General features: G+C 37.8%; 2 protein-coding genes across 4 annotated transcripts in view; one reads left to right on the top strand and one right to left on the bottom strand.

The window, feature by feature from the left end:
* The window catches only part of LOC110112140 (suppressor of RPS4-RLD 1), a 52,509-nt gene extending 44,413 nt beyond the window's left edge, over window positions 1-8,096 (bottom strand). For 2 of the 3 annotated variants that reach the window (XR_002304994.2, XM_020844239.2), the window contains exons 1-3: window positions 7,803-8,094; window positions 7,605-7,714; window positions 83-591 (exon numbers count right to left, since the gene is read on the bottom strand). Coding sequence is in view for 1 of the 3 variants with exons in the window: in XM_020844239.2 (XP_020699898.1) it covers window positions 83-591; window positions 7,605-7,714; window positions 7,803-7,921 (738 nt within the window). In the remaining 2 variants the exon portion in view is untranslated. Of the gene's footprint in view, window positions 1-82; window positions 592-7,604; window positions 7,715-7,802 lie in introns of all 3 variants that reach the window. The other variant, XR_003702826.1, reaches the window with a different exon arrangement.
* Window positions 8,097-10,736: 2,640 nt separating this feature from the next.
* On the top strand, window positions 10,737-14,705 carry LOC110112143 (ribosome-recycling factor, chloroplastic). Its single transcript, XM_020844247.2, has 6 exons — window positions 10,737-10,945; window positions 13,404-13,557; window positions 13,643-13,712; window positions 13,811-13,906; window positions 14,379-14,476; window positions 14,555-14,705. Exons 1-6 carry the CDS (start codon window positions 10,843-10,845, stop codon window positions 14,703-14,705), a joined length of 672 nt encoding a protein of 223 aa, XP_020699906.1. The 5' UTR covers window positions 10,737-10,842.
* Window positions 14,706-19,191: the final 4,486 nt, after the last annotated feature.

Genomic DNA, 19,191 nt, shown 5'->3' on the forward strand with positions numbered 1-19,191 from the left:
CATCAAATTTGAACATCCACATATACGGTAACTCTTCATCAAAATTGAGAAGTCTAAAACCCTCATAACTTGAAAATCATACCTGTGCTATTCCTCGGGACAACCGAATATCCAAATTTATTGTATTACCAGCAACAAACATTTTCTTGCTAACTTTAATAGTCTCATCTGATCTGCCACATTTCTCAGTAACATCCCTTGGTTGAATGATATCAGATGAATCAATTGCTTTACTCAGACTTCTAGATTCGATATCAGTAGACAAAATAGTGGTGTTTGAAGAGTTTAAGGCAGAATCTCCACTTATAACTTCAGGATCAGACTTGCATGTTACTGCATCAGAGCAATCAATGGCATCACTTTCACATTCAGTAGACATTACTTCATTCTCAGGCTTTCTTGTCACAGCATTAGAAAATTCGTTGGAATCATTTTCATTGGCAATGGCTGAATTTTGTTTCACAGATTCCACTAATTCTTCCAGTTTCAACAACTGATTTATATCTGTCGATTCATAAACATTTTTTGTATAGCCTTCCTCCCATACATGCAAAGCATCCTCCTTTCTGCCTAGTGCTGAGAAAGCGTTGCCTGATGATAGCTCGCAAACATAAATATAGATTTCAAAAGTATTACATAACGTACAAATAGTTGGACACCCAAATAGAGTATCTCGAAAACATTTTCATCTTTCATCTAAGTAAGACTGCTGAAAGCAACAAGAAAGACAAAATAAATTATGATTTAAAAGCATGAACAATAAAACTTATTGGACAAAAACTCACTCCAAGGCATGCTAACAAGAAACCATAACGGTAAACACCAGCATTACACAGCATAAACCAGCACATTTCCATGCGTTGCACAGGAGGAACCTGATGCCTAGGCAAAAATTCAGTCTCAAAAACACACAAAATACTATCAAGAACACCCTGCATTTCACATGGCAAACATCATGAGTTTCTATATAAATTGAATATTCACAAATTAAGGAAACAAGTTGATGTGATGCAATGAAGAGTTACACAAGAATTTAAAAGAGAATTAAATTTAGCTCCACAAATTATCTAATCATGCATCAAAGTAAGTCAATTATAAGTAATTCGCGGTGTTCGATTTGCTAGGCAAAGAAACTACGACAAGAGAACTAAACTCTTTAAGCAAGTGCGAAGGAACAATAAAACAAAGGCTAGTAAATAGGAATCCCACAGTTAATACAAAGTTGTTCACCTTGAGACCTTTAGCTCTCTCTTCCTACGGAGACTAAGTTGAGCGACGGAAGATTGTCCAAACTAGCATGGAGGTTGCCACAAAGATGGAAGCACCAAGGAACGTTGCCGTGGAAGAGGATCTTGGAGGCGGAGGAGGCACGGTAGATCGACCTTTGATAATCCAAGTGTAGACGGAGAAGTGTTCGTCAATGGAGTCTACAAGCGTCGGCAAGATTCGGTCCAAGTATTCGTCGACGGTATCGTCGAAGTCAAATCCGACGTCAAAGAATTGGGATCGCAAGATATTGACTCTTCCGTTGCGGTCGTATTCAAACCCGTAGTTCCACTCGGGTTCGTCCATGCATCCTTGGAGTAGAGCCGGATGGTTGCCGCAAGCAAGATCTTCCCAAGGAGGGCAGGTGGGGTGGCGGCTTGGCCAAGGGAGAGGGGAGCCGGCGGGAGACTAGAGAGGGAGGCGGGCGGGGTGAGAGAAAACTGAAGTTTATTTCAGTTTTGGTGAAATTAGGGGTGAGGGATTTAGGAATTTGAAATTCCAATCAATGTAATTAATGCATTAATTGGAAATTTCAATTAGGGAGGGATTATGGGGAGTAAAACTTGGGATTTAAATTTGAAAACCCCAATTAAGGAGGGAAGTAATGACTCAATCAATAGAGAGAGCCAAGGGGGGGGCCGGCGGCACCAATGGGAGAGGTTGGCTTGAGAAAACTGAAATAATTTCAGTTTTAAGAGAAAATTGGAGGTATTTATTTTGAAATTAGAGTTTGAATTTCAAAATAGGAGAGGGGATTAATTATGCAATTAATGAGGAGCTCCTTGAATGGGGCCGGCGGCATCCATGAGGGAGAGAGGGATTGGGGGAAAGGGGATTTGATTCCAAATTAGGATGATGACTAGGAAAATCTTTTATCATGAATCCAATTTCATTTGAGGTGAAATTAAATTCAAAATTAAAAAAAATTTCCTTAAATGGATCTTCCCAAATTTGGAAATAATTTGAAATTTGAACATCAAAATCCAAGCGACGTCATGAGGGGAGGAGATGGTGGGAGGACGGGGTGGGGAGGATCCGGCGGCAAGGTGGCCGGCGGGTGGAGATCTCTCAGGCGGCGGCAAAGTGGGATGGGGCCGGCCTTTCCCTTTTGACGTGTGGATGGTGGCGCTTGTAGGCGAGGAGTAAATCAATGGAAACTACTACTAAGAGAACTCACTAAGAGATCTCATGCAAAGAACTCACTAAGAGATCTTTATGCACTCACACAGAGAACATGGAAAAGAAATTTTCATTCAATAGCTCAATAGTCCTCATACAAGATACAATGGCCATATAAATAGGCTCCAAAGAAAATAAAGTGCAAAAGTCTAAAATGCCCCTTGGGGCTACAAAAGCAACTACTACCCTCAGGGGTAAAATGGGAAACTACGAAAATAAAAGCATAATATAAAAACTGATGGTACAAATAAAATCAATAATAAAGGCTAGCAATCATGGCCGTCGATCTCCGTGGTCGTCTCTGATAGACGCGCCGAAATCTCCTATCGATGACCTCATCAAGGTGTTGATGGCTAGCAAGAGGAGCATATCAAATGGGGTGCTACGTGACCGGGGAAATAATTCAAATTTTGAAATTTCAAATCTCTAATTTGAGGTTGGGGAAAAATATGGGATGATGCGTATGGGAGGTGATCGTCGGCGAGGTGGTGGGCGGCGGGGTGGAGCTTGGCCGGCGGTGGGGAATTCCCTAGGGGCCGGCGGCAAGAGCAAGGGGAAAGGAAATTTGAGGAATTTTCTAGTGGGAAGAATATTATGCAAAGCAAAACAAACTAAATAAAAAAAGATAACTAGAGAACTCACTAAGAGATCTCAAGGGGAAGCACTCACAAAGAGAACTTCATGCACTCACAAAGAGAACAAAGTGTGGAGAAATTTCATTCATTCAATAATTCATTAGTCCTCATACAAGATACAATGGCCATATAAATAGGCTCCAAAGAAAAATAAAGTGCAAAAGTCTAAAATGCCACTTGGGGCTACAAAAGCAACTACTACCCTCAGGAGTAAAATGGGAAACTACGAAAATAAAAGCATAATATAAAAAAAAACTGATGGTACAAGTAAAATCAATAATAAAGGCTCGCAATCGTGGTCGTCGATCTCCGTGGTCGTCTCTGATAGACGCGCCGAAATCTCCTATCGATGACCTCATCACAAGCTTATCTCCAGTCCACCACAACCAGCTAACGTGATGACAGCAGTGAGCTCCCAGCTACAGTGGTGAGATAGTGGAGATCTTATTGGATTGGCCAAAAAGGAAGGCTAGGAAGTCAGGGAAGTTGGGCAAAATGGATCCGCTGTGCCAACGATGGTGGTGATCTGTTTTTGCCTACAGCTGTCATTACCAAGTGAGGTCTAGCTGATCTCAAAATGCTTCCCCCTTCCCTGATTTCTGCACTGCACCTTGTTAATATCAATTGATTTTTGGCTGTATAGCAGCGTAGCTAGTTGGTGCTTTGAGATTTGCCACTGGGTATCATCTGCCCTCTGAATCCTGTTATTGTTGATACTGCCGCTTATTTGGGGAGTAATCTACTCACTGCCTTATTCTACTTCTTTCATATTTGTTGCAGGTCGCAGTTGATTCCTTACTCCACTCTAGCAGAAGATCGGATACCTTGTTTTCTCCTAAAGTTCATTGCCTTATTCGTTATGTGCTACTGTTTTTGCTAGGATTCTAATCGGAAACTTGTTGTTTTACTGGAATCTGAGATAGCTGAAAGTAAAAATTACAGTTCTTGACCAGATTTTGGGGAGTCTAAGAAACTACTAATTTCAGTATTTTTTGTGTTATAAATAGGACCTCATAGGCCCATATTATTTGAAGAATTACTGAATTAGAGCTCTAATTTTTCTCTCAAATTTGTGTGTGCTAGTTAGATGAGATTTTGTCAGTGTGGTGCAAGCTTGGAGGATGTTTCTCCTTATACTAGCAAGAGGCTCGAACATTCAAATGGGCAATTTCCATCATTGTTCTTATTATCCAACTATTTTCTGATTGGTGTTGTATGCGTAGTTGAGATGCATTAATTCTAGAGTTTTGCAAGAATTGTGGAAGAGTATAATTCGGCAAAAGCAGGGGTCCGCTTGGAACTGGCCAACGAGCTGTTGGACCGCAATACATTAATTCTAGAATTTTATAAGAATTGTGGAGTATGATAGCGGGCCAAGGAGCCACTTGACCGGCCGGCCCAACAGACAATTCTGGCCCAAGTGGGGGTGGGCAAGGAGAGAGAGGCGGTTAAGGTGGGACCCAGCAGGGAACTAATGCATTATATTAGGATGAAATCAATTAGGAATTAATGCATTATATTATGAGGAAATCAATTAGGAAATTCTTCCTAATTGAATTTCAAATTGAGGAGGAAAATGCTTTGGGAAGGAGTCTGGCTTAGGAGGGAAGAATGAAGCTTATTTAAGTCTATAGTATGATTTATTTTATTCTTATGCAAAATTTTATTTTGAGTGTCGTGCTTTCTTTTTTGTGAGGGATCCTAGCAACGTCTAGGTGAAAAGGTTGGAGCAGAGATGAGGATACGAAATGAGCATATACGTGAAAAGGTTGGAGTAGCTCCAGTAGAAGATAAGATTAGAGAAAGTCGCCTTAGATGGTTTGGTCACATAAAACGTCGGCCTTGCGATGACCCGGTTAGGAGAGTAGAGGTATTAGATTTGACTTATGTTAAGAAAGGTAGGGGTAGACCTAAAAAGACTTGGTTAGAAAATATTAGGAATGACCTTTCTTTATTAGATTTAAACGAGAATTTAACTTTTAATATGACACAATGGAGAAAAAGGATTCATGTAGCCGACCCCACGTAGTGGGATAAAGGCTTGATGTTGTTGTTGTTGTTGTATCCTAGCAGCGTCTAGGGTTTGGAAGAGAAGGTCCTCCTCTTGAAAGAGGACCATTGTATCTTGCTTGGTTCGTATTTGTTTTCTATCAATAAAAAATCTGTTTTTGTTGTTGAATCCTTTGGAGTATTTGTTGTTTGGATACCAAGACGTATCAAATTGACATCAGAGCAAGTTCTGGACCAAAATCCTTGTTGTTGATTTTTGCTGCGAGGAGGCTCGTCTTCTTTTGATTTCTACTGCTTGGAGAGCAGAACCGCGTCAAAGTTGTTGTTTTTTGCTGGGAGGGCCTTAATCCGGGTACAATGGCCGGAAAAAGAGTTCAGGCGTTGGAAGAAATGTTACAAAGGGAAGTAGGGCAACTACAAGCGGATGTGGGATCAATGAATGAAAGTATTTCAATCATTCAATGATAGAAGAAAGGTTTGGGAACATGGAGCAAATGATGAAGTGAATGTTGGAGCTTCATACTAAAACGGTTCAGCCAGGAGCAAGAAGAAATCAGGAAGATCACATGCCGAGGGAAGACGGCAAGGTGGAAATTCTTGGAGGAGGAAACACCACCTTGGAGCCTATTTTGAGAAGGGGGATGGGTAAAGTATGAAGGAAGGAGGGAATGGGAATAAGAGAATAAGTGGGCTAAATTTGGAGGAAAGAGGGGTTTTGAACAGAGAAGCCAAGAGACAGAACCGTGGAGAAACCACAATGCTCGCACCATAGGTGGAATGGGGGGTGGAAAGGGACATTGGGAGAGCGGAGGGGATCAGAAGATTAGAAAGCTAAAAATGTCTGTATTTGAAGGGAAGGGCGCACATGGGTGGATATATAGCATTGAGAGATATTTTACTGTGAACAGGTTGACATAAGATGAGAGGCTGATGACCGCCGCTTTATGTCTGGAAGAGAAGACACTGGCATGATACCAATGGCGAGAAGCGAGGTACCCAATTCGTTCGTGGGATGAGTTCAAGGAACGCTTATTGGAGCGCTTTCAAGCCCAGCATGATGAGGATTACTCTGAGCAATTCTTTGCCTTGACATAGGATGGCAATGTGATGGAGTATCGTGAAAGATTTGAGATTTTGTTAGGCTGAGTAGTAAAGTTATCAAAGGCAGCGTTAGAAATCAACTTCATGAAAGGCCTCAAATTATAATTGAGGGCAGCAGTGCGGGTGGCAATACCCTGTGATCTGGGAGAGGCGATTGAGTTGGCAGTGATGATTGAGAACAAAAAGTCACTACATAAGAGTAGTAAATGGGGCAGTGGAGGAGGTTCTTACTGCAGTGCGACCGCTTTCATCGCACCTAGTGTGCAGACCATACCAATTAAAAGGGAGATGCCAAAAGACAAAAATGCGAGAGCCCGACTGAAAGGAGATTTCAAGATGCTGGCTGATATTGAATTACAAGACAAGAGAGCTAAAGGGCTATGTTTCAGATGCGACAAAAAATTTACACCAGGACATAGGTGTACACATCGCACATTGCAGGTTCTCATTGTATGTGATGGGGAAGAGGTGGATGAGGAAGAAGAATCAAAGGAGGAATAAGAGGAAAATGAGCCCGTGCATTTGGATTCACTCAAGATAAAGGGGCATATAGTAAGAGAGGCAGTGGCGATCCTGGTGGACAGTGGGGCTACCTACAACTTCATATCAAACCAAGTGGTAGACAAACTTGGGCTGAAACTTCATATCCAAGGCCTCGTTTACTAAGCTCAATCTCGACTCTTTAAAAAATTCATAGGCTTGAACTCGACTTAATTGCTCAAACTCGTTTAGAAAGCTTGAGCTTGACTCGATTGGTAAGCTCAATTTCTTAGTTTTAAATTGATTTTTTTTCTTATGTTTTAATATAGGTAGAGGTAGACCTAAAAAGACTTGGTTAGAAAATATTAGAAATGATCTTTCTTTATTAGATTTAAATGAGAATTTGACTTTTAACATGACACAATGGAGAAAAGGGATTCATATAGCCAACCCCACATAGTGGTACAAAGGCTTGTTGTTGTTGTTGTTATTGTTGTTATAGAATTAATTTAAATTTATTAAAATATATTATATAATGCTAATTTAAATGAATTATTCAATATATTTTAATTTAATCAAGCGGCTCAACGAGCTTTCGAGCAGAGTCAGGCTTGAGCTCGAGCTCGTGTAATATACGAGGTTGAGTATAGGCTCAAGCTCGAACTCGTGGCTCAACTTGTGAGCGTTAACGAGTCGAGCTCAAGCCGGCTCATCTCACTTATGCCCCTAATAAAGCCTACCACCCTAATCCCATATATTGATAAAAAAGAGAATGAGTTAGTCCATTATCACACTTACAACCATCAATGTTTGGCGGAAGTGCAGAAAAGTAAAGGCCAGCTTCTAGGGCGACATTTGATTCAGTGGAAAATATGCGTATCTCCCATAATTCAAAGAACAAAAGGACTCCTCGATCCAGTAAAATTAACTAACCTTTAAGTATATAAGCTTGAAGAAGAGCAGGATCAAGCTCAAGAGCCCTATCACAATCCTTGATGACGTGCTTGTGCAGTTCTAACTGGCTGTAACAAAAGGCGCGATTGCTGCGACAGACATGAAAAAGCTAAATTTTTTATTGGAAAAAATATGACTTAAAGGAGGATACAGAAAGACGAAAGGATCGAAGAATACCAGAGATCCTGAATGGAACACGAGCGAGAGAGCAGAGAATCGAGTACTCGGATAGCTTTGGACCAGTTGCGCGAGCTGCAGAGCTTCACCAGCTCCAATCTCTCGCTGGCTGACGCCATGTTTGTGGGCACAAGGCTTCTCCGAATGCACGCCGCTGCCGCTGCAGCGTCGCCTAGCTCCAGGAAAATTCGCCGGAGCGTCAACAAATGGTCTACCAGAGATCCAAATAGGGAAAAAAATAATAATAAAAGCGAACTAAAGGGAAAGGGGAGGTCGACACTCGAACGCGCAAAGAATCTGCGGTTGGGTGACTTGGGTCTATCGCCTAGCTGGTTTTTTATTTTTTTGAAGGAAAATTTTCTTCGTATTTCTTCCTAATATGTCAAAATACTTATTTTAGATAAATTTACAATTCATTTGCACTTGCAAACCGCTTATTGAAGTTAGTTATGAGCAAATTTAAAATAGTATCTTATTCAAAATTTATTCTAATCTCCCCATATAATCAATCATTATAGGTCTCTCCACGCAATCAATCTTATCATTGTCATCCCCACAAAATCTTATTCCCATAGATTGCGTCGACAAACCCTCTTATCATTACATAATTTCTATCTAGCTTGGTTGATCTATTGTTCTTGTGTGTGATGAATCCCAAACCCAACAATCCTATTTGCGAGCCTATAATTTTGTCAATCTAGTCCAATCAAGTCTACGAGTCTCAACTAACTCCCCTCATAAAATCTCATATTACAATCATAATTAAACTCTAGTAAGCGTTGTTGAGCTAGCTTCAAATTTTATTTGAACGTGTTAAAAAAAGTAAAAAAAAAAACATTCGTAGAAATGTCTGAATTTCAATCATTTTGAATTGTTTTTCTTTTTGGGGAATAATTTTAAATGAAATAGAAGTCAAGTTTCTTTAATTTCTTACATTCTAGGGCAAATATAAGGTTAACATTTTCTCTCTTTTTTTTTGTGAGGTGGAATATAATTAAGATTATTTATTATTTATAGGTATATTAAAATCACAAATGTGATAAAAATTAAAAGAGTATACAATATAGGCATTATTTGGCATAACATTAAAATAAACATAATTTATATTGTGAGTAATAAAAGTATTTATTATATTTATCATAGTATTATAAGACTTTAATTAAGATATCATAATTTATAATTATCATACTATGAGTAATATATTTGTATAACTTCACTTCTACTTTTGCCCCCTTTTAATCTCCCACACCTGCCTATAATAAGTGAGGTTAGAATCAGAACAGAATAGTACCACAGAACCTCTCACACCCACTTTTAACATGTGGGGCTAAAATCCCTCCCAAAGTCACATAAGATAGATGAGGACAAAACAAAACATATAAGACCCTTTTCACATATCTGAGTATGCACTTTTCTACATATCAAAACATCTCCAATGCCATGTTATGAACAATGTAAATACAAATGCATAGAAATAAAATTATGTAATACTTAGATAATGCATGAATTGTAAGTAAAAAAATTGCATTGTGTGTATAATACTATAACCACTAAACTTTTCGTATTTAACTTCCAACTTCAAAGGGATATTCGTATGATCATTTTAAGACTATCATATAGTTATTATAAATACTAAATAACATAAAAGTCTCAATCTAGCTATGAAAGTTCAAATGATGGTTGTAAAACCAATTGAATTATTGAATGTCACAACAAGAGGGGGTGAATTGGTGATTTTTTCAATCCTTTTCAAAAACTTTTCTTTTCCATTCCTATAGACCCCCGAGATATCCTGAAACTTGTGCTCATTTAAATTATTGAATGCGCATTTTTTTCTCTTAGAATTGCTAGTTTTCACCATTCTTAGGTGGATTGTTGTTCTCTTTGCAAGAATCAATTTCTTCATTAGATAAAGATGTATAAACAAAATCCATTTTTTTTATTTTATGCGAGAAGAGGCTATTTTGTTCTTTTTTTATATGTATACTAAGGAGTTTGAGCCACTTGACTATCTTTTATAAAATGATAGATGTTTTTCTTGACCCATTTATCACCTTTTTTTTTTTGAGTTTTTGTTTTTATATTCATTTTCGTGCTCAATCCATTTTTATTTTAGTATAATTTTAAGAAAATAATAAGTAGCAAATTTTAAAATATATATCTCAAATTGATAATATTGGAGAAATAATATTTCCTACTTCAATTTTTTTTAATGAACCTAAATTTTAGAATCTTTTATTTTTTGATGCTTTTATTGAGCCGCCCCTCTCACAGTTTTTTTTTAGAAGCCCAAATTACAAAATATTATAGAAAAAATTAAAGCCAGACCTGACACTAGGGGTGCAACCGAGTCAAGCCGGCTCGCGAGCGGGCTCAAGCTTGACTCGATAACAGGTTCGACGAGTTGAGCTTGTCGAGTCCGAATGCAATTTCGAGCTAGATAGCCTATCGAGTTCGAGCTTGAACACCCTTCCGCTTGACTTGCGAGCTCGTCGAGTAGCTCAGGGAACACGAGCTCGGCAAGAAAAAAGATTTGCGTGTGCGGAAATTGAAATCGTTATTTGGTTTGGACGAAGGCGATGGATGGCGAAGGTAGTAGGAGGACGCTTACGACGACGGGCCACGAAGGCTGTGACGGATGATGAAGCTGGTGAATGCGATGATGAACGCTTACGACGATGCTGTCTACGAACGATGGCGCCGACGAAGCAGAGTCGATGGATGCTGGCGAATACGGCTCGAACTCCCTCTTGATGAGCAGCTCAATAAGCTTGCTTTTTCTCTGTGGAGTTGAGCTCGAGCTCGACTAAAGTTCGAGCTCAAGCTTGAGCTAAATATTCAACAATTGAGCTCGACTCAAAGACCCCACCGAAGCTTGACTGGACTAGTTTGCACCCTACCCGACACTAGGCTGGTTCGGTTCCGGAGTCTGGAACCATCATCCACCCGCTATCCTCTCACACGCTATCCCCGTTTTCAATCGTCACAGTCACGCGCTGGTGCGTGCCAACCCATCGCCATCCCTGAGCCAACAGTCGCCATGGCTCTGCGCTCCTTCTCGACTCCTGCAGCAGTTGGTGCCGCCGCTCGTCCTATTCACCCGAAAACCACCGCATCCTTATCCCTCCTCGCCACCAGAACAGGTCTCGCTCTAAAACCTCTCATGCCTTTGATTCTTTGCTCGTTCCCTTTACGGCTTTCTACAAACTCGACATGGTGGCGCTCTCCTGGGAGAATAATCTCCTTATCCCCTCGAGAGGAAGAATACGAAGAATATGCAAGCATTTCCTGTAGTTTACAAGGGATCCTATTTATGTTCTTCCTTTACCAGGAACTTGCAAGTGTTAACAAATAAGGATGAGGAACGACCACCTAGTAGTTTTCAAAAAAAAAAAAAAAACGACCACCTAGCAAGAAAGTACAAGTATAAACCGTTTTCTGTTATGTCATTTTTCTTACATGAAATCATTAAGCAGAGTGCTCATCTATTTGCCAGCCACCTTAGGAGGCATCATCGAGGAGCTAGTAATTGCCAGAGGTGTGTTTGCTTATAACAATGTACTGTATTTTCATGGTGCATGATCAAGGAAGAAGAAGAAGAATGCCAAGTAGCTAGTGTGCTTTGAATCTCTTGGGCTTGTTAAAGCATACTATATTTTCTTATAGGAGTCAGAGGAGGCGGTGGAGAATGAAAAAAAGGAGAATAGGGTTTGTTGAGCTAGCTAGATTTCTTGGTTGCTTATCATACTGTGCTATAGTTTCTTGTTTTTTGAAAGACTTACAAGATGATTCATAGCCTTTGTTTGCTCGATCTCTTGGTAGCGTGTAGAAATGTGCCATTTTTTGCACGAGCAAGGAAAAGAAGGGATCATAGATGAGCTTCGATAAGCTTGTGTTTGCTTAATCTCTCTCTTTTTTCTCTTACAAAGATGTGGTTTTCTTCCTATAACGAGGGGAAAGATAAGAATGTTTAGTATCTAGCACTTGATGAACCCTTTGGATGCTAATTGAAATGGGATATTTTTTTCATTGCATGCATGAGGATGAATGTGAAGAAAAAAATAAAGGATTCATGAAAGAGGAATTGATAATAAGTCTTGCTACATTCAAGTATGCTCATGGTGGGACTTATTAGATTGCTTTCCATTGCTAGGGATGTTTGAGTAGTTAATGCTTTTTTGATCTCTTTGATGCTTATAAAATTGTTCCATGTTTTCTTTTTTTGAGGAAGAAGAATTAAGAAATGACCATATGGAATTGAAAAGGAAAGGAGCATCCATTAACATGGGCAGATCCCCATGGTAGTGAGGGGGGGCAAATGCCCACCCTCAAATTTTTTTTTAAAAATTTTAGAGGGTATTTTTTTAAATATTTTGAGTATTTTGGGTATTTTGCATCCTCTCAAAAAATTTTTTTGCCCTAATTTTATCAAACCTAATCATTTTTGCCCATCTACTACCAATTTTTTTTTTCTGCCCACCCTAAAAAAAGAAGCTGGATCCGCCCCTATCCATTAATAGGCACTATTGTGGTAGATTGGAGGAAAGGATTAAGCAGCCTATAATTGATCAGCTTGATGATTAGATTCTAGATCATAAGAAGATACAAGTATTTTAGGCTTCGTTTGAGACGACTTTCTTACTGCTTTTTAAATTAGCTTTCTAGTAAAAAAATTAAAAGTTTTATACTAGAAAGCTGCTTTAAAAAGCAGTAAGAAAGCCGCCCAAACGAAGAGCTTGATTATGAACAGTTGCAGTATGGCACATCAAATGATGGAATTGGAATATGAATAGACCCAAATATTCTTTTTCAAACGATATAATTAAAGCTGAGCTGACAAGTAAAAGGCGTTCTATTTCAGGCTAACAATATTTCTTTGCCCATCATGCAAATTACATTATGTAGCATTATGAAATTCGTGTATTTTTTATTATTTTATGGTCAATTAAAAGCTTCTTCATTTCATACTTTTTGTGCCAATTACAAGTAATACTAGTCTTTTCAATGTCATGCTATCACAACATAGAATTTTGTTTATTCTGTCTAACTTTGACCAGCTATTTGATTATGAGCTTATGGTTGTTCTGTGCATTACCCTGAGCTCAAGGGCATATTAATTAGAGCTTGGTTTGATATTACCATGCTTGCTGTAATTATGAGCCTTTCTTTCCACAAGTTGACTTCCTTTGTAAGAATTCTAACTTAACGAAGATGTAGGTCTAGGGCTATTTGCACCTGATATACACTGGTGATTTTTAGTCAATTTTATGGATATAATTCTGAAAGTCTGAGTATGATGGTTTTGAGAAAAATTAAGCATCCCATATTAGTTAAATATTCTAGAGCTTAAGCTTCTCTAGGATTGAATATTTAGATTCTATACGAAACCAATAGAATCAGAGTTCAGAACTTCACAAATTCAGGTAGAGAAAGCATATCTGATTTCTATTTAATGAAAGCCAAAATTCTTGAAGAAATTATTAGAGCTCTGCCTTTCTTTGTTATGGTTTAAGCGTGCTAAGGTTGCAAAATGGATAACTTTTATTGTATCCTCTTTTCTTCTACATTCACGTTGATATCAAAAGAAAGCATTATTTTCAGATTCTTGTGATGAGAGAAAGAACCTAACAGGGAGACTTTGTACTTCTGCAAATCTTTGTTCTTGGAGATCAAGTGCTAATTATGTACGGACTCTGGACGGCACCACCGGATTCTTGAGCAAGTCAATGGCAACTAATTATATTGTTGTAAACAGGCAAACTTCTTCTTCAAAAAATTCCCATCTCTATTTGAACTGGAAACCATATTTTATTTATCACAAATTTGCACCTCTTTCTCAGGGCATCAGTCTTTCTGTGTGCAACTATTGAAGAAATTGAAGCGGAGAAATACTTGATTGAGAAAGATGCCGTAAGCATTTTTTGGTATTTCATTTTCTTTATTGCTGTGATTGCATTAGCAGTGTTTGCAGTATCAATTTTTAAATTTTGAGCCTTCATTTTGTTTAGAGGGAGAGGATGGAAAAGACAATAGAAACGGTAAGGTCAAACTTCAATGCTGTAAGGACTGGAAGAGCAAATCCGGCCATGCTTGATGGAATTGAGGTAGAAATTTGATTATCCTTAGTAATGTATGTCTGATAAGCTCCAAACATATTAACTTGCTTGCAAATGACATCAATTTGTAGTATCTTATGTCTACGTCATATTAACTGTAAAATACTATAACAACAACACACAACAACAACAAATTTTTATCTCACTATGTGAGATCAGCAACATGAATATTTTTTCATCGTTTTATCCTATTAAGAATTAAATTCATATTAACCGGAAAATACAGCCCTTTTAAAATTAAGGTAAATAATATGTACAGATTAGTTTTGATAGTATCCTATGTCTCCATTATCTTAACTTCAGTAGGGGATTACACTGACAGTAATCAATTATAGAAGTTTATTGAGTGCCAGTTGTCTAAAGCAGCAAACTTAATCTTCTTTCAAATTTTAAGTTGTATGATGGATAACATGTGTAAAGTTGCTAGTTTCTTATGAAATGAGATTTATTAATCTTCCAGGTTGAGTACTATGGAAGTCCTGTAATCTTAAAGAGCATTGCACAGATCACTACACCAGATGCAAGTTCTCTTCTTGTGCAGCCCTTCGACAAGTCAAGGTAAAGATTTACTTGTATTTTTTTTACGTTTCTTTACTTGAAATTTTTTTGTTTACATTTTTTTGACTCATAATTCAGTTTAAAAGTTATAGAGAAGGCAATAGTTAGATCGGATCTTGGTTTGACACCAAATAATGATGGAGAAGCCATACGGTTGGGCATTCCTCAGTTGACTTCTGAGAGAAGAAAGGTTCGTTTTACTTATTTTTGGATCAAAAGAAACAACTAAAGTAACTTCCTTTTTTTTTTCTAGCTCACAAGTTTCTTGTCACCATCAAGAATACATAACCAAATGCAATGGTTGATTTTGGTTTATGTATCCCCGTTTTTCTATTTAAGAGACACGGAGCTTTCGACATTATGAGAAGTATAGCTCTCTTTTTCCTGAGAGAGGTCCCAGTGAAGATTTTTAAGCTTATTGTGATATCAGTTGATTTTGGATCTAACCCGAGAAGATGGTGCAGGAACATTATTTTTGTATAATTGCATTTATTAAATATAAAAAGGTTATCTACTTATTCAGATAGCAGTTATTATTATAACAGGGGCTAACTTAAATATTTTAAAACATTACATTTTGTATAATTGTATCAGAAAAATGACATTTATTGTTTCAGAACTTGTATCGATGGTAGAAACATAGACTTATACAGAGTCTAGGTATCACTTCAACTTGTCGGTCAGTATCAGAAACAGAGATTTTAAGCAAAAAAATCAACATAATTACTTATTTATTGGTTCATATAGTACATGCAATATGAAAGGCACATGTCCCAATTACTTCTTATAACTTTACTATCACTTATGCCTCCCTTGAACCTTCCACATCTGCATATAACAAATGGAGTTAGAAACAGAAACAACCTCACACATCTACATCTGATAGATGGGGCAAGAAACATAAACAATCTCCCACATCTACACCTGACGGTCAAAAGTAGAAACAAAATAGAACATATAAGACCCTTATAATATTACTTGTGGGGCACTTTAATATCTCCCATATTAGAACTTCCACCATGATATAATATGCATATGTTGTTAACAACAAAATTAACATATATACATAACATTGAACATTAGCATGAATATAATGAATTGTCACATGTATGATGTTTTAGGGCTAACACTATATATAATTTGTGTACATACTTGACATTCAGCATTTGAAAAATTATTTATAAAGAATCTTTAAAACATTGTTTTATGACTATTAATGAACTATAGTCAATCCTAGAAATGCCATAGTTAACATGAAATTCTAAAATATTGGTATGAATAAAATTAACCGGTAGAAATTCGATTACTTATAGTTAAATGGCTAGAACGGAGTGTTCTACAACTTATAAAAAATCACGCGGTGAAAAGTGTATTATACTTATTAAAATCATATTTTATCTTGTAATTTTTCGTACAAACATCACGATTAAAATTAGAAATTGGATATTGGGAGCATACCTTGAAGAGAACAACTCTCTTAATTTGCTTGACGGACGGGTCACACGCTTCCCAAATAGTGAAGAAAGCGCCGCAACGCTCCAACTTCTCTTCTCAAAGTTTTAGACTTTTCCACTTCAGTTTTTGACTTCCTAATCTCAAATTTAGAACATACATATGCACAAAAAAAATCTTACCAGATTTTGTAGCATCAGGTATTACATAGGGGGTTTTATATCTTACCTTGCTTTAAAAATCTCACATAAGTCTAAGTCACTTGCACGAGCAAAAACACAGGATTTCCCCATTGCCATTGGAACATTGTACACAACGCATATATGCTTATTTCATAAATTTCCTCATTGTGTTGGAACAATACACATGTATACTTATTTTATAGTTTTCTTCATCGCATTAAAATAAATGGGTATTTTAATTTGAGATTTTCGAATAATACCTTATGCACGTGACAACTACGACAGTTTTGTTGGGGTTGAAACACACTTTCTTTTTTTTTTTTCTCTTTTTTGAAATTTCTTCCTCTATTCCCCTTTTTGACTCTTTTTTGTTCCTTTTTTTTTGGAAGAAATACTCTTTTTTTCTATTCAGAGAGGAAAGGAGAGACAAATTTCTCTCTATGTAGAGGGAGAGTATGAGAGAGAGTGTATAGAGAGAGAACAGATGGAATGGCACGAAGGGCTGGCTGGGAAAGGGAGTTCACTAGTGGCGAGCTTTGAAGCTAACCAATAAAGGATAGAAAGGGAGGGAGGGGTGGCTGGGAAAAGGAGTTCTCTAGAAGCGAGCTTCGAAGCTGATTGAGCGGCATTAGGTGAAGGGGGAGAAGGTGGCTGATGGTAAGAGTTTGTTTGGTTTGAGGGGCGTGAGGAAGGAAGTAAGAATCGTCCTGATCAAATGGAAGAATCTCCCTGACTACGAGGCCACATGGGAGCTATACGAGCGGATGAAGCAACAGTTTCCTGACTTCCACCTTGAGGACAAGGTGGTTCTTTGGGAGGGCAGTAATGTTAGACCGGTCCTCCCTGGACCGGTCCAGCCGGCCCAATCCAGTGGGCCGGTTCGCTTTTACCGAAGAAGGGGGCGGGCGGAACAGCAGGCGGAAGCCGCATGAAGGCTAGAGGTGGGGTCCACTTGAAATTCAAGTTGTTTCTTGGAGCCAAAATGAGGGGAAGTGAGGGCAATTAGGTCCTTTTGTATCTATTTTGAATTGCATGCATTAAGTAGGGAGTAATGGGGAGGTTTAGGGTTATGTGTTTTTGTCTTGAAGTTTCTCTTGTTCTTCTTGTTGATTTGGGCTCTAGATTGTATTCTAGAGATTGGGAGAGTGTGATCCTCCTCTCGAATAGAGGATCCTTGTATCTTTACTATTTTCCTTGCATCTATTAGTAAAATACAAGTCTTTTATCCATTTTTCCTGCAGTTTTTCTCTGTTTTCCCTCAGTTTTGGGTTGTTTTCCTGCTGTGGACAGCAGTTCTTGAGATTTGTTGCCAAAGTGATTAGGAAATACTTGAAATCAAGTATTTCCTATCAGAATCATGGCTAGGTTGGCAGCTTGAGTGAGATTGGACGGCTAGCTAGCTGGTGGAGCTACTGGGCTGTAAGAGGAGTTTGCAAAGGTGGCAAGGGTTTTAAGCGAAGCAGTGGTCGACAGTTGGGAGGAGATGAGGAATGTGGTTGTAGATAGATTTGTGCAGGGAGTTTTGAGGAGGGAGGGGAGGGGGGGAGGGAGGGATGGCCGGAGCGAGGGTTCAGCAGCGACGGGAGTTGGGATCTCCGAATGTTTTGAAGTAGTTTGTTTGCGATTCAGGTCATTTTGATCGCAGTTGAGGCACTTCTAACTCCTTTCGCGCGACGTTGTGTCAGTTGACTTTTATTCTTGTCATTCTTGCTTGGATACATTGTGAAACACTAATGAAGATCAACAATCCTGTGTATATTCTTATTCTTTTCCTTCTTAATTTTTATTTTAAAAGTGCATTAAACTATTTCCTTGTTGAAATGATAGATAACAGTAATTGTGGCCTTGTCCACCTAATGAGGAGCATGTCTGGCATTGATTGGAAGTGGCGGGGCCTAATAACTTAGTTTAATGCTCTTCAATGTTTGTCCAATAATAGAGTTTGCTGGCTCATAATTTTATCCTTCCCTTGGTTTTATGCACATCAACAATGAGATGCCGTTTTAAACTCCTATTTGGTTTTGAGCTACATAATGAGATCCAAAGAACCTTCGGTGAGTGGCCGGAGTCATGAGCATGCCAATAATGTTAGAATTGAGCACAACCATGCCAACCACAAGCTAATGACTACCCTAAAGTCATTGTCAAGTTCAGCTTGACTCAGTTCTTGAGAAAGAAAATCTCTTTTTTTATCCGAACTAAAGATCAACTATTGGAGGAAATCTTTAAGCTATAGCAAAGACCAACATCCGAAGGTGGTCTTCAAATCTCTTTTCCCGTAGTTGTCTTTTGTCCTTTTGTATTCAATAAAATTTAAGAAATATGTAAATTTTATTTTAGTTAGAATATATTATAATATTTAATTACTTTAAATTTATTAGTTAACAATAATTATATAGTTATAATAAATATAAAATATTTATATTATGTATATTTATTAATTTTATAATCAAATATTAATTGAGTTTTTATTGAGCTTATTCATGAGTTCTGAATCGAACACAAATCGAGCTTAATGTCGAGCTTGCTCACGAGCTTCAAATGATGCTGTTTATGAACATAAATGAGCCAAACACATTAGTGTTCAAGCTTGTTTATTTATGGATCGAGTATTTAAAATATTGTTCAAGTTTGTTTGTTTAGTTAATTATACGATCACAAACAAGCTTTAATCGAACTGAACAACGAGTAGCTCTTCGAACGTTTAGTTCACTTGCAGCCCTAAAAAATATCAGGCTCCATAACAGACTATAAGATTCAACTTCCTTTTGCAACAATAAATTTTCATATATTTTATTTATTTGATGCTTCGATAATGAAAAATGGTGTTTGTTTATAGGGTATGCAAATAGGAGATGCAAAAGAGGAAATAACAATAAATGTGCTGTATATTACAACTTAATAAGTGTACTATATGTTACAACTTAATAAGTGTACTATATGTTACAACTTAAAACCTTATCATAATCTTATCTTCATGTAGTCTCTTTCTCCTCAAAGAACTTTTTAACTTTTCATTTCAAGCCTTTTTGTATCCACCATATGTTGGAAATATATCATCAGTATGAATGGTCATATCCC

This window comes from Dendrobium catenatum, unplaced genomic scaffold, assembly GCF_001605985.2.
Source record: "Dendrobium catenatum unplaced genomic scaffold, ASM160598v2 fragScaff_scaffold_1482, whole genome shotgun sequence".
Classification (NCBI taxonomy): domain Eukaryota; kingdom Viridiplantae; phylum Streptophyta; class Magnoliopsida; order Asparagales; family Orchidaceae; genus Dendrobium; species Dendrobium catenatum.

Excerpts from the sequence above, each read along its gene's own strand:
- LOC110112143 (XM_020844247.2), top strand. The coding sequence starts at position 10,843 with ATGGCTCTGCGCTCCTTCTCGACTCCTGCAGCAGTTGGTGCCGCCGCT. Across the intron at positions 13,713-13,810 it reads ACTTGATTGAGAAAGATGCC|AGGGAGAGGATGGAAAAGAC; the intron begins GTAAGCATTTTT and ends CATTTTGTTTAG. Across the intron at positions 14,477-14,554 it reads CAGCCCTTCGACAAGTCAAG|TTTAAAAGTTATAGAGAAGG; the intron begins GTAAAGATTTAC and ends CTCATAATTCAG.